General features: G+C 32.2%; 1 protein-coding gene across 1 annotated transcript; it reads right to left on the minus strand.

Moving 5' to 3' along the window:
• Positions 1-10,456: 10,456 nt before the first annotated feature.
• LOC143623914 (tlg2p-like protein a) lies at positions 10,457-15,195 on the minus strand. The gene is made up of 7 exons (XM_077094707.1): positions 15,005-15,195; positions 13,005-13,284; positions 12,360-12,449; positions 11,530-11,610; positions 11,302-11,445; positions 10,644-10,724; positions 10,457-10,564 (listed from the first exon to the last, which is right to left on the minus strand). Exons 1-7 carry the CDS (start codon positions 15,193-15,195, stop codon positions 10,457-10,459), a joined length of 975 nt encoding a protein of 324 aa, XP_076950822.1.

The raw sequence follows: 15,195 nt of genomic DNA on the forward strand, positions 1-15,195 counted from the left end.
GTGGAGATTTGACTAAATCTGATAGAGCAATTGATGGGATATTTGGGTTTGATCAGCAGGGGTTATCGACCATTTCACAACACTCATCACAAGGGGTGGCACCTGGTGCGTTTTCTCATTGTCTTGTTGGTATGATCTTGAGCAAAAAATCGAGCCGAGCATGGTGTATGCTCCGCTAATTCCGTCACAGTAAGCTGTCTTTCTGAGTTTCGGTTGGAATTGAATTGACCATTACGCCCCTCAAAGACATGGCTGTAAATGATCCAAGCCCAAGCTTGGCTCATTTAACTAACTTGAGCTTGAGCTTGAGCTTGGATCGTGTTAAGCTTTATTTCAAAAGTTTTGGATTGTCTTTATTTAAAATGTATGCATGTTTAATCTTTATACGAACTTGCGTTGCATTCAATGTGCATTTTTTACAGTTGATTGCTATTTGAAGGGTAGCATTGCAATTCCATAACACCAGTGTGCACATCAATATATATGTTGTTTTTATAATTATGTATTGTTTTCCTCGTTATTTTCTAATTTGCCTCTTGTTAATGCGTTGGGAATTTGGGATTATTAGAAGCACATGCTTAGCTTTAGAAGTGTGTACTCAAAATGCATGGGGATTATTAGAAACACATGCTTGGCTTTCACAAGTAAGAAAGGTAGGCAAATTAGTGATTTGGCAGCAACTGGTTGAAAGGAGATTAAGGTATTAATCTTTTATTTTCTTGTTTTTAATACTAATTTTGGAAATGCTTCTAGAATGATACTTGATGAATGGTTGATTTTCATAATCTATTAGGTGCTGAAGATAGTTTCTTTAAGAAAAAAACCACCTTTTGTTTTGATAAAATTTACTCAGCTCTAAACATCAAATGAAGGTTGTTTAAAGCAGTGCCATTTGATCAGTTTGCACTCTAGATTGGACACCTTTTACACTTCAGACTACAAAAGATTTGTTTGACCTCTTCAACATCCGTTCCAAAGCTTCAGTGGCCAACTCCAAATTGTTTTCGGATCACCATTGTCTTTTTTTATAAATTCTAAAAAAAAAAAATTCAATGTTGTGTCACGTGGTTATGCTATCTATATTCTATATTATGATATGCATTCTATTCAAAACTGAGATTACCCGCCGCAACGTACGGGCTCTCCTACTAGTTACTTAATTAAAAGCATTCAAAATTTTAAACCAAAAAATCTGCTTCAATTCCATTCCATTATTTTCGCTTTCCATAATCATTTAGGATATTGAAACCTAAAATATCGTTTTCATTAGGTATTTACATAATTTCAATATTATATTAACTTATTAATTTTATATTTATACAATACAACGAATTGGGTTTACGCTAGTGTTACATGTTGGTTAGTACATAATTAAATTGTTTACTATGGTTTATATCTATGATATATGTAAACGAAAACCCTAAAATCTTATGTGTTGCGAAGTGGTCGCTTCCCCTTTTTATGAAAGCCACCAGATTGCTTGATTTTTAAATGGATGCATCTCATTGATTTGGGGTTTTTAAAAGAAATTCGCAGATCAACGGGTCTCATACGGATCCTCCAAACCCGGATATTAAATAACCCGTTTCTTTCACAATGGTTTCATCGAAACCTTCCTTTTCCCCAAAACCTAATAGGTGTTCAGCTGTTCCTCTCCTCTCCCTACCCCACCATCCTCAACACCCCCTTCAAGGTACCGATTAATCTTATCCCTCACCTGTCGCAACCCTTCTTCCGACATCTCATCGTTTCAGGTATGAGTTTTGAACTTCCCTTCTTTGTTGATTGTTGTTATCTAATCTTAAGAGGTATTTAACTAATTTCGCTAATCTCTTTCACGATGGCACGATCTGATTCACCCCTAATGTTATTGTTTCTTTGAATCCTGTGGCCTCTTTTATAAGATTTCAGATCTGGGTTTCAATCTTTCTTCAAAAAGATTGAAGCTTTCTTGATTTTTGGTGTTGATGGGCTTCAGTTTGTTTTCAAATCTGGGTTTCAATCAGCTGATGGGCGTGTTCCCTGCTTCAAGGTAGAACATGTCACATTTGTTTTCCCTCAATTTATTTTAATTTTCCAAATCTTTTAATTAAATTTCTTTTTGCAATGCCTATGCTCTTGCTGAACATTACAGAAAATTAATGATGGATCCAAATTCACCCATTATTGATTTTTATCCAACATGTAAGACTAAATAAATCTTTCATCGTATTGTTCAAATATGTATTTTACATTTATACGTTTGTTTATATATTCTGTTTCAGATTTTGAGGTTGACATTAATGGCAAGCGATTTGCGTGGTAGGTGTGTGTGTGTGTGCGTTTTTGCTTGGGGTTGACTAATGATTTTGTTATTACCTTTTTTTAGTAATTAAATACTTTAACTGCTTTTGAATTATTTTTAGGGAATAGCAAAGTTGCCATTCATCGATGAAACTCGTCTTCTTGCAGAAGTGAAACCCCTTTTTATTTTATAACAATTATGTTTCACATACCTTAAATTTGCTTCACAATTTATATAACCACCTCACCTCTTATGATCATTGCAAACATGCTTATGGTTTATATTTTGTAAATGTTGTTATATTGTGCGTTTGTGTTGCTGTGTATGCACATTTTTATTATGGAAACATACATTAGATATTTGGAATGGAAATATTAAAGTGATTGGAACCTATGTGGTATATTGGTATAACAACTAACTCTTTGCATTTCACAATTTTTTTAATGTAAATGTATCTAATGCAGTGAAGATATGCTATTAATAGTTTGAATTTTTTGTTTGCAAGCTTACCATTAAAGCAATTGGTGCTCTCGAACCTAAAACAAAGTGCACTTGATGATTTTGAGGAGGTAGAGGGAAAAATAAAAAATGATCAAGTCATATATATTGATAACGGGATCATGGAAAGATCTATGCCTTTTATACATGATTTGGTCAATTTATATTAATATATACTTCTGACCTCTGTTTTTTGAAATTAGGATTATTACCGTGGACAGAGCCTGTTAAGGGAAAGAGGGCGAGATCGGGATCGGGATCGGGATCAGGATCAGGATTTTGAGTTTTTGCTAAAAGATTGTTAGTCATACTTGAAACGGAATATGTTGTTTAGTCTGAAAGAAGAAGATTATCTTGCAAAGGCTCTACATGGAAGCCTGAACCTTGAATGTCTCTCTAGAATAAACATGTGAACCGAATGTAAATGCTACCATCCCCAAGTTCAACATGGTAAGTGCTTTTCTGAGTTCTCTTTTATATCATTACAATTAAAAAAGTAGAATTGTTAATAAACTTTTATAGATTATTGCTCTTGATTTACAGTATACGGTGTTCATTATTTAGTAAAATTATAAATATTAACTGTTTTGCATATATGTGTACCATTTGGTTATGCATCAATTCAAGGGCTAATTGATCGATTTGGCACGATGATGCAATAGTGAAGAATATAGAGAAAATAACTAATCATGATGTGGTTGTGAAAGTAGTTGAATATAATATATATTAAAACAAAATGTATCTTTTATGAATTCAGATGATTGGTTGATCATAGGTAAACTTTCTTGATTTTTGTAGATGAAACTTTTTTTTTTTGATCTAATTTGATATTTGGTTTTTATGTTTTTGCGGCTCGAAGGAGAAGCTTTTTTGGAATAACATAACATAAACCCTAATATAATAATAGGGATTCTTACACATCTCTAATTTTTTTCTGGAATTTTTAATTTATATTCTTTATATTTTTAATAATGTTACAGTGGAAGATTGAGGAGCCATTGAATCTGAATAACAGGAAGAAAGTGACATTTGACACAAATATCACAACCTATGAGCATGTTCAAGAAATCTATAACAGCACCGAATCTTTCTTAGAGAAAAACGAAAAAGGCGAAGCGAGTCAAATCGCGTCAATCGAAAGATGTTTGGATGTTTGACCCAATCCACCAAATTACCGGTACGAAAATTTATACATCTATCATATAAAATAGAAAAGTATTATGTACATATAGGGTATGTTTGGCATAACTAGCTGGTGGCTGTTAGCTGTAGCTGATAGCTGATAGATGTTAGTTGTAGCTTTTTAGATATATTTATGTGTTTGGTAGAGTAGCTGGAGCTTTTTAGATATATATTTAGGTATTTGGCAGAGTAGCTAGAGCTTTTAATAAAATTAATTGGGTGCCAGTGCGGGTAGGGCAGAGTGCGCGCGCAACCTGACATTAACCGCATAATTAGTGTCGGTACGTGATTCACTTGATATTAGTGCACACATAACCTGAATACAGACTTGTACTTCGTGCAAAGGCAGTAAGCATGTAATCGGTGGCGAAAATCAAGAAACAAAGCTAAAATATACAGTTTTTCAAATAGATAATTTTTTAAACCAACCTCTTTTGATCTGAAACCCTTTCTGACTCGACACCGTTTTAATTTGAAACATGTTTTGACCTGGCCCCTTTCGACTCAAAACCGTACCGACATAACCGAAGTAAATTAGCCATTTTTTATCAACTCGTTCCGACCATAATTTGGTCTTACACATGACCCGAGCTCGTCTGGCTCGACTTGTTGCCAATCATAACCGGTAAAGCAGTATATCAATATTATACTCAAATTAAAGAGAATAAAATGCTCTCTTTTATGATGTAATGTGTTTAAAAAAATATTAACGTGCGAAAAAGTTATGGACTTTTAAAGAGTCATGGGGATAGTTAGTTTTGAATAAGGGAAAATATGTAAATTAACAAAAGTTGATGAAAGTTCAAGTACTAAAATTGTAAATTCAATTGTAAAAGCTTCTAGTTTTTTCTCAAACGCTAGTAGTAGTAGCGTTTAGAAAAAGAGCTTTTTCTTATAATATAAAAGCTTTAAGCCCATTGAACCAAACAAGGCTTTTTGTTGGGTAGTAGCTTTTTCTTAAAAGCTTGAAGCCCCTAAAAGCTCCTAAAAGTCTTTGGCAAACATACCCATAGTGTTAGGATCAAATACAATTAACATTTACGGTGTGAAGTATGCTAAGTGAAGAAATAGTCCACATGGTGGCATTTCATAATTACTCCGCTTTTATTTTTTTGTATAATATTAACTATGCAATTTGGCTAAAAAGGTTTATTCCACTCGCTTGGCTAAAAAGTTTTATTTGGCCTGTTTGGCTAATAAAAATTAATTGACCCGTTCGGCTAAAAAGTTAGATTTGGCCCGTTTAGATCGAAATTTCAAGACACAATCTTTAAAAGAAACCAATTTACTTATGTACTGTGATGCAGTGAAATTCCAATTCTCAAAATCATACTATGATGCAGTTACAGAAATATTGGTTGAGAACTTGAGATGATTGCTTTGCAAATACATGCTACATAATGGACGATTATTTGTAAGATGAATTCTTCCATAGTTGGTCAAATTCAATTCTACCAAGGCGGCAAAAGAGGCTGCATTATGCAAATAGGCTTGGTCAAGCGGTTTTTAATGATGGCGTGGAGATGGGTCTCGTGCTCTATATGATAAAAAAATCCGGTACAAACTGAATTTTAAGAATAGTTGATTTCTTTGGCGATGTTTTACTTTTATAGTAAGTTATTATTATTATTTTGTGAAAGTTGGCCTTTTTTCGTCTAAGTTGACCAAAAAGTCAAGAGGTTTTAAACACAAGTTGTTTTGTTTAGAATTTATAAATCTTCTTTCAGTGATTGTTACCGTTTCTGACTTTTTGGGAATCAAAATATACATTTTTGCTATTTTGAAAGTGGATATATTGGATAAGTATGTGGAGAGGTTTCTTAATAGTGGATTTGTGGAGAGTATCTTTTAAGATAAGCATGATACATGTAAAAGATTAATGCACATTTTATCATGGTTGACTTTCTGCTGACTTTAAACTAAGGTTGCCATCCCATTACTCATTAGCTGGTAACATTAAAAAGGAGTTCCCTTTTATAATGCAGAATTGCAGCTCAAACGGAGTTAAGTTTCTTAAGCCAACACTTCAAGAAACATAAAAGTGTTAACTTTATACAAATAGAATATCTTTTAGTTTTTATTATTTACTTTTTTATATCCAGGTGCATTGGAAAATCTTCAGAAACACGGTTGTATTCTTATGCTCCTAATTCACACCAGTAGGATAAAGGAAAATTTGAAAACGGATCATATTTAAACACACGGGCAAGTTATTTATCTGGTTAAGATGTATACGGGGTTGTAATTTTGGCTACTATTGGATACTTGTGGAAGTCTTGTCATCTTTTCTTTGAAGACGTATCTCCCCGAACATATTACAGGTTCTTATTTCTCATTCTTTTGCTTTTTAACTTCTTTCTTTAGGGGTTAAATTTTGAAGGTGGTTAGGTTTAAGCTAAATTCAGTTGTGCTTTCTATTTGTTTTATTGTTTTCTATGCAATTAGTAACGAGTTGATCCCGAGCTCGCCTCGTGTAATCTATGAGAGCTCGAGCTCTCTGTCTAAAGCTCCGTTATTATTTAGTAAATGAAGAATTTCATATATATCCCTACAAACTTATATCATATATATCCAAACTAATATCAAAATATCATATATGTCCTTCTTTAGTAACTTTTGTAGTTTATGACAATGTTACCCTTCTTGACCCTTTTTAGCATCTGTCAGATGAGATTGGAGTTTAACTAGATTTTGGATCACCTAATTTAACACCAAAAAATTGTCGGTTGGAATCTTTAAAACTTTAGATATTCGAAAAACCAAGTTGTTGTCTTTGAACTGCTTACCAATAAAAAATATCTTAGCCAAATAGTTGTCTAAACCGGATCACAGGAAAGTTGCTATTACTTGTGAGCAGTGAACATGATCCTCTCACTAAATGACAAAAATCTAATACATGCTTTGAAAGGCACTCAAATAAAGCATATTAGTCACTGCTCATGAAATTGCTTATAAATTCAAGAAAAGAAAACATTTAATTTTGATAGTATTATTATTGTAGAACTTAGTTTGCATTTGGTTATTTTCGTATCTTATAGCAAGAAGGTAAAATTTGAGCAGTCAAAGCTACTTAGCATCATCAGTGACACCAGTATTACTATTTTACCCCTAACTTATTTATAATGTTGAATCATGTGTTTCAGGTGAGGATGATGACGCTGAAGCAGAGGATGAGGGGTCGCCTAAAGAAAGTGGTGTGATCAAAACTGTTAGCATTTTGCACAATTAGTTTTTTTAAGGTCTACAATGACAAACAAGTCTAATAATGTATCCGAACAACTATAACACCTAAAATCGAGTGCAGTATAGTTTGTACGGAAGTTTGTTTAGATAATAAACTTACATATTAGTCCCTTTGTACTTTCTCCAATGTGTATTACACGGTTGTGTATTACCTGTGTTGTTTCGGTCAACGACAGCTCACTATTTAGAAATGCGTTTGGCGACTTCCTAAGGTAGTTGTTAACTTTTCTCAAATCTGTGTATAATAAGGAACCTCCATGTTGTTTTGACCGTTAAAACTTTGTAAGTGTAGAGCCGTTAATATCAGTAAAAAAAGTCGCATGCAAGGAGATTTTTTAGTTGAAATATGCAATCTCCCTAATATAAAAAAATATATATATTTGCAATAATATTAAAAAAATTCTAAAATAACCCGCGTAACACGCGGGCTAAAAGCTAGTTAAAAATAATAAAGCTAAATATAGAATTTAAAAAAATTAACAGTCATAACATTTATTATAAAAATATGTTATAAAAAATCATTAAGATTCACACTTATTATAACGTAACTTAATAGAAATATTTATTATTTTTATTTTTTTATTATTTGTAAATTAATCATGCTCCTCGTTACATTTCAAGAAATATTCAATTTTCACATTAATTTAAAAAATAGTTAATCCAGTTAAAAGTCATTTACCATGCTTGCATAAAATATGAAATCTTTGCTTCTTTTATTTTTCCTATAAGTTGTTAAAATATTTATATCGATTAATTAAATATTCAAACAACTTTCCATAATATTAACTAATAACACGGGATTAGTATTCAAATTTAACCTTTAAGAATTTCTAAACCAATACTCTTAACTACTGTAAATAAGAATAACTACCTTCACTTTATTCAACTTTAGATCTTCTAATATTCTGCTAACTCACTGTTATTTAAATATGGATTTAAGGTTGGTATGTTTTTGTCATTTTCCTAACAATTAATTTCATATAAAATGAAACAAATCATTTTTGTTATAGTTTTTCGGTTTTATATGTTGCTTGATTATACAATTGTTAATTGTAAAATATAAAATCAATTAAAAATTTGTCATACACGGAATATTAATGCCAACAAATTTATCATAAATTTTAAAGATTCTTCAACAACGTTCAGGTAATTTGGTTTTTGAGATAATCATGTTATTTTGATAAACATGAGCAGATGATCTCAAATGACATTATATTAAGTGAATATTTTATGTGCATGAATATTTTTTTTATAAGTTTCATGGATACATTATCATTTATCTAGGGTTTGTATGTACTTAAAGAACCTTATTTGGTCCTCATGTGGATCTAAAGTTTATCTAAAGTTTAAGATTGTTTTGGTCCTCATGTGGATTAGTGAAATATAACAGTGAGTTTCAAAAGGGAAAATAATCATTTTACACAAAATTTAACAATTTTATGCTAAAATTAAATGTGAACCTCTAAGCAATGTTGTAAGAGTAGGTTTCCAATGCCAAGTACTCCCTGAATACTCGCTATAAGGTATGGCGTCGAGAAGAGTTTCTTTAAGTTCGTCTAGTTACTGAGAATCGATCAAATATGGTCAACCCTAGCCAGAATCACATCTAGTCGGTTAACTTGGGCCGATTTTGACTTAAAAAAGAAAACATAATTCATAGTTTTATAATATTATAAAAAAATATCACTTTTTTTAGTTAATGATTAGCAAATTTTATAATAATTTAGTATTTAAAAATATATATTCTCTTATTTATATGATATTCACTTACTTTGTTATAAATATTAGCATACTTATGATATTTGACATATATTTAATATCCAAAAATTAATTTTCTTTATATTCATCATTTCCTAGTGCTCTCCAAGTACTCCCCGAGTACACCCAACTCTCTAGTCGGCCGCCTAGGGTCCGCCTAGCGATTTTTGCAACCTTGCTTCTAAGTATGTTTATAAAAAAAATTATTTTTTAAGAACGATGACTTTCTTGCATTTAAGCTATCACACTCTCCAAATTTGGAGATCCCCGATGCCCCACTATAGCAAGACTATGTTGTCTTTAACCGGGCCCACAATGACTTCAGAATTTGGCTTGGGTGCTCCCCCGGGAAACCATACCGGCGACTACCACTTGACAGTCATTATGCCACAAAAAGAGCATAACTCTCTGACGTAACACATGGTGGGACGAAAACCAGAGTGGACTCAGGATTTGAATTGACAACCTTTGCACAAGGCCTAGCTCAAATCATTTATTACCAATATCCATTCAAAAATGACACAACTGGAATTCACACTTGAGTCTCCACTGAAAAACCCAAGCCTTCTAACACAAGGCCACAAGTGGGGGGATTCAACCAAGAAATATATGTATAATCTATCTATATAATTAAAGCAACATAATTTTTTCACTTGTCATTCAATTAGACCCTCCACATAGGTTTCAAATGTACAAGTTTCTATTTTTACAATTTTTTCTTCATGAATGATAAAATGAAAAATATGTTGGTGGGAATTAAACTCAATACCCTACTTTTAAAATATTTATGACTTACCAACTCAACTAGGATTAATTGATGTTAATATTCTCTTTTTCTTAATTGGTATAAATTCACAACCTTCCGTTTTATTATTTTTAAAATACAAATACAAATTATTCTTACTAATCTATGTATTTTAGTAATTATTTATACTTTGTGAATCCATAAAATATGTTAATATGTATATTATTAAATTTAACTATGTATTTTACTTTTTAATAACCCGTATATCGCACGGGCTCTATCCTAGTTAACTCTAATAATTATAAATAAGTATTATTTTAACTAGTTTTGCCTATCATGATAACCAAAATAACAACCAAGAAAAGTACTAACACAAATGCTATAATTACTAAACAAAGTAAATTAACAAGAATCTCAACGTACTTTATAAAGTTTTATAGCCAATTGTAGAGGAAATATCAAACACAACACCAACATAAAATGTGCACATTTGATTTTAGGTCGAACCCTACAACACGTTTAGCTAACCAAGAGGTATGTATGTACAGCTGAATCCATCTAAATTTATATGAAACAATACGGAATTTGTTATTTGTTATTTGTTAAATCTTAATCTTTTTGATAAATAAATCGATACAAAAACACGGAGATCTACAGTATAAAATCATCTATGCACGACCTTGAAATCTTGAATTATACCAGGTGAGGGTCAAAACAGAAATTTCGAACTCAAAACACTAGACATATCAGAAGAGAATCTCCTTAAGAATTAAGAGAACCAACATTACAAAGCACATGATAACAAGTATTGTAGCACACATTACCATCCCCCCTCGTTTTTGACTTCGCTCCGCCTGCAAATTTCATTTCATTATTTTTCATTAAAACATAATTAGCAATTCTACACGTTTAATAAACAGTTAAAAAACTAACTTTTTGAAGCTGCTTAAGACCTTCATCCACAGAAGCCGCAACATTCTGAATATTGTGGTCTATTCTATCAACAATAGTTCCCTGGTTTTCCACAAAAACAATTTAAATCCAATCCCGTTAAATGAAAGTCATCAAGAGTATAGTAGGGTTGTTTAAAAAGCTCATAGCTCGTGGCTTGCTACAAAAAAGCTTGTATTTGGCTCGGCATGTGGCTTGTTCAATAACCAGCTCGTTAGTTTGCTCGATTGGCTCATCTAAATTAAACCCCAAAATTAATATAAAATAATAACATAATATGAAAACAAAAAAAAAATAAAAATAAAATTAAATAATACAGATAATATGCCTCTCAATCTTTAAAAAAATAATAAGCAAAAAACAAAAATTATGTATATAATAATATGCCTCTTGATCTTTAGATAAACATTTCTTGTTTATAAATTTTGTATTATGTATATGTTAATTAATTACTTTTGTGTATTTTATATATCAATATTAATAAAAATCAAGATAAAAACTATATAAAAAAACAGAAAAAACTAATAAGCCGTCTCGCTTAGGTTCGAGCTTAAGCCCGAGCTTGCTCTGGCTCGGCTCATGAATAACCCTAGAGTATCATACAGAGACAACACGAAGGACAGGTTTGCAGTTTACTGACCTGGTCAATGACAAGAACGGAAAGATCTTTCATGATTTGTGCCAGCTCATTAACCGATTCCACAACTTGCTGAATTTCGTTCTCCCTTTCCACTGTGAAGGCCTCACTTTTCTTTAATTTTGCCATTTGGTGTTCATTAAAACCCTACATACATGATTTTATTATTTTTAAGCTTACAAAATAATATAATATAAATAAAGGGTCAAGAGAATTAAACATATTACATACCAAGTCATCAAATTCATCATCATCATGCCTTGTAGATTGCTTTCCATTTAGATTCATTTCTAGATCAACTCCATCCGGACCCTAGAAGAAAGGAAAAATAACACCTATGAGTGAAAATTTTAAACTAAAATAAAAAATATAGTTAAAAATTAGTGCTATAGATGAATTGAACCAAAGGAGGGCTTGTTCATGTTTGTTCAATGATCATTATTTGACAAACAGATGGTTCACAAACACATAACAAATGAAACCTGTTGTTCATGTTCGTTCATTAAGAAATGATTTTGTTCGAGTTCGTTTATTTTGTTCGTTAACTTCCAAAACGAACACAGACAAACATATTTAAACACATATGAACATACATTAATTTGAAAAATAAAATTAGCGTTCTTAAGATCAAGTATTAAACATAATTATCCAAAAGAAATATAAGTTTAAGTACTTGGTGTAATTAACTGAAAACACTTCGACATAATAATCATAAACATAAATTTAGGCTGATACACTAATAAAAATAAAAAATAAATAAAAAGTTAAAATGTTAGGATAATAAACTAAAATGTATGAAAATATAAAATAGGACCGAACATAAACAAACAAAGGGACGTGAATGAATGAATAAATGAACATAAACGAACACGTTGCTGAACGTTCACAAACACAAGTGCGCGAATGCGGCCTCTGTTCATGTTCGTTCGTTTAATTAATTGAGGGTGATTCCTTTGTTCATGTTTGTTCATTTACTAAACAAACGTAAACGAACTTTCCGCCAAACAGTTCACTAGACGTTCGGTTCATTAACAGCCCTAGTTAGAATAGTCTAGAGAAACCTCTTTCTGCTGCTGAAGGCGCTTCAAATAAGTTGATTGCTTCTTCCTGAGTTCCACTGAAAGGCTCTGGAGATCAGTTGCAAGAGAACGCTGCCATAGAATTTCGAAGAAAAAACATAAGCAATCATTATTTAGAGTTAATTACATAAATGGGAACTTTGAAAGTAACATGCTTGGTGTCTATGGCTTTCAATTTGTAACATTGTTGAGGTCTCTAGCACTAAGTTCTGTTATGAAATATGTTCATTTCTACAAAACGACGATTTTAACCTTTAGGGAGTACATAAATAGTCCTAGTGTTTTACTTTTGTAACATATTTAAGGTCTAACTTTGTAAAGTAACATGCTCGGTATCTATGGTTATCAATTTGCACATAGTTGGGTATAACACTAACTTCTGTTATAAATTCTGTCAACTTTGACAAAATGATGATTTTACCCTTTTAGTTAACCATATCTAGTCCTTGTGCTTTACTTTTGTTACATATTTAGGGTCTAGCACTATTTGTATCACCAAATTTGTTATTTTTTCCAGACCAGACAATTTATGAATTTATGTAATTAACGCTGGTATTTATTAAGATGAGATTATTATTATTATTATTATTCTTATCATTATTCTTACTACTCTTAATATAACTATACCTGAACGTTTTTCCGAATATTTGAATCCTCGGAAGTACCACCAGCAGATAACTTCTTTAATTTTCTTTCTGACTTTTTAAGGAGATCAGTTATCTCATGGGTTAGAGCCTCAATCCTGTGTTGATCTTCTCTTCCATCACCAAAAGAGGGCATCAAAGCCTTGGCATGAGCCTTTGCCAGCTCAGCCATTTTAGCCCTTGCACGTTGCACGTTTCCTGTAATTTCATCAGATACAACAACCCATGCAGGAGGAAGGCCCACTGTTAATGCCCCTGTGTTTCTGCTAGAAGATTTTTGAATGCAAATCAGAACAAAAGAAGAATACCAGTTAATTATCATAATATGAGCAGCTAAGAAAATTATTAATATAATAAAGATTAAGAAATAAACAAACAAGACAATACTTTGAATTTGCAAAGACATTTTACTAGAGGCAATTAAGTTCCCAACACTAGTAACAACCCAAGGAATTAAATAACTAACAAAAGTATGATTCTTTCACCAAGTATATTGTAAGAGAAAATAACTTTTATTTCAGCTCTGGACAGCAACATATGATTCCTAAATTAACTATGCCAATATAGAACTGTAGAAGTACTGCATAGATTAATGCATAAATTTTATACCTGGCGAAACAAACCGAAGTGCTTAATTATGAGTCACTAAGGGTAATTATTATTACAGATTGGATTACTTTGGGTTCTAAATAATTTATAAATCGGCTGACATGAGCTGAATAGGGTGGAATGGTAAATATCGCGGGTCAGGATGGGTTGGCAGAAATTAACCATCGGTCAGGATCAAATGTCTCAAAGTGTTAGATCTCGAAATGACAAAGTAATAAGCTTAACTTCCAGTTTCATGCATCTTTTGACGTAATTGTTGCCAACTTGCCATTTTGACATACTTGAAGTGCTTATACGGATTAAAGCTTCGATCTAGGATAATATTTATTTAAGTAGTAAAAATGAACAAGTCACATATAGATAGGTTAGTGACGAGCCAAAACCAGTAAATTTTTGTACATGTGGACCCGAAACAGATTATGTTAAGGTTTTATTTTTCATTGTAATTAGTGTGTTAAATATTATTGGTTCAGACTTGTAGAAAATCAGACTTTTATAAAACCAAATTAACAATGACTGCAAGCAGTATTGCTTGGTTTTTATTTTGTTTTATTCTCTAGAAATAAATTGGTATTATTTGCAGAATTTGGGTGATATAAACATTGAGGTAATGAGAACTTCTCTTTACAAGGCATAACTGATATCTTGAGAATTCTTTGATTTTGCGCGCTTAACATTCTGAATTTTATTTTTTATTTGCTATTTTAGATTAATTTCACTGCTGGTTACACGGCTGAAAGACACATTCATTTTGTTTTCTAGGAATGCAAGATTATTGGGACGATGAAACAAATTGATCCAGATTGACCATTTTATAATGGCCCATTTTGACTCGAACCAAAATGCCACATTTCAAAAGTGACATATTTTGACCCAAACCCATCCATACCTGTTACCCAGCCCGACCCAACTGTTTTGCCAGGTCTAATCAATTCAAATGAATAAATCAACCACAGTATGTTGACACGGGTGTACTTAGCCTGTTTATCTTCATGATTTATAGGTTATCAGTGTGCTAATAAATTCTTTAACTCGTTGCATGAGATCTATATTCAGTTCAAATTTTGCAGCCACCTAGATATTTACAAGGTAGCTTAACTTTGCATTCCAGATCCTACATCTTAGGCAGCATCTAATTAATGTTGACATGAAATTACACAACGCCGATGATGATCTGAACTGACTGATCTTTCAAGTGTCAACTAACAACGAAAAAGAAAATTCTTCCCAATATTTCAACTAATAAATAATATAATATTCCATACAATGAAGCAAAAGCATATTCTAAACCCTAAGCCCCAAAAATTAGATTGGGAATAATAGAGAAAATAATGAAGTGAGAGGAGAGAATAAGGTGAAGTGAAGAGAACATACGATGAAGTCCCGGGATCCTCGGTACTAAGCGGAGCATACTTATTATTGTGCTTAAACAGAGCGGCGTTGGCCATTTCGATGACCGGACCACCACCAGAGCTAGAAGAAGAGGAGGAGGAGGATGGAGCCCTAACGCTCTTCAATGCGTCTCTATACTTCCTAAACACAGGCGTTCTGTTTCTACTCGCCAT

Source organism: Bidens hawaiensis, unplaced genomic scaffold, assembly GCF_021521415.1.
Source record: "Bidens hawaiensis isolate Kalapana, Puna unplaced genomic scaffold, B.hawaiensis_p1.1 tig00003644_1, whole genome shotgun sequence".
Lineage (NCBI taxonomy): Eukaryota > Viridiplantae > Streptophyta > Magnoliopsida > Asterales > Asteraceae > Bidens > Bidens hawaiensis.

Coding starts and splice junctions, on each gene's coding strand:
- LOC143623914 (XM_077094707.1), bottom strand. CDS start 15,195: ATGGCGAGTAGAAACAGAACGCCTGTGTTTAGGAAGTATAGAGACGCA. Junction 10,725..11,301: donor CCGTTCTTGTCATTGACCAG/GTCAGTAAACTG, acceptor GTGGAAAACCAG/GGAACTATTGTTGATAGAAT. Junction 10,565..10,643: donor GTCTTAAGCAGCTTCAAAAA/GTTAGTTTTTTA, acceptor TGAAATTTGCAG/GCGGAGCGAAGTCAAAAACG.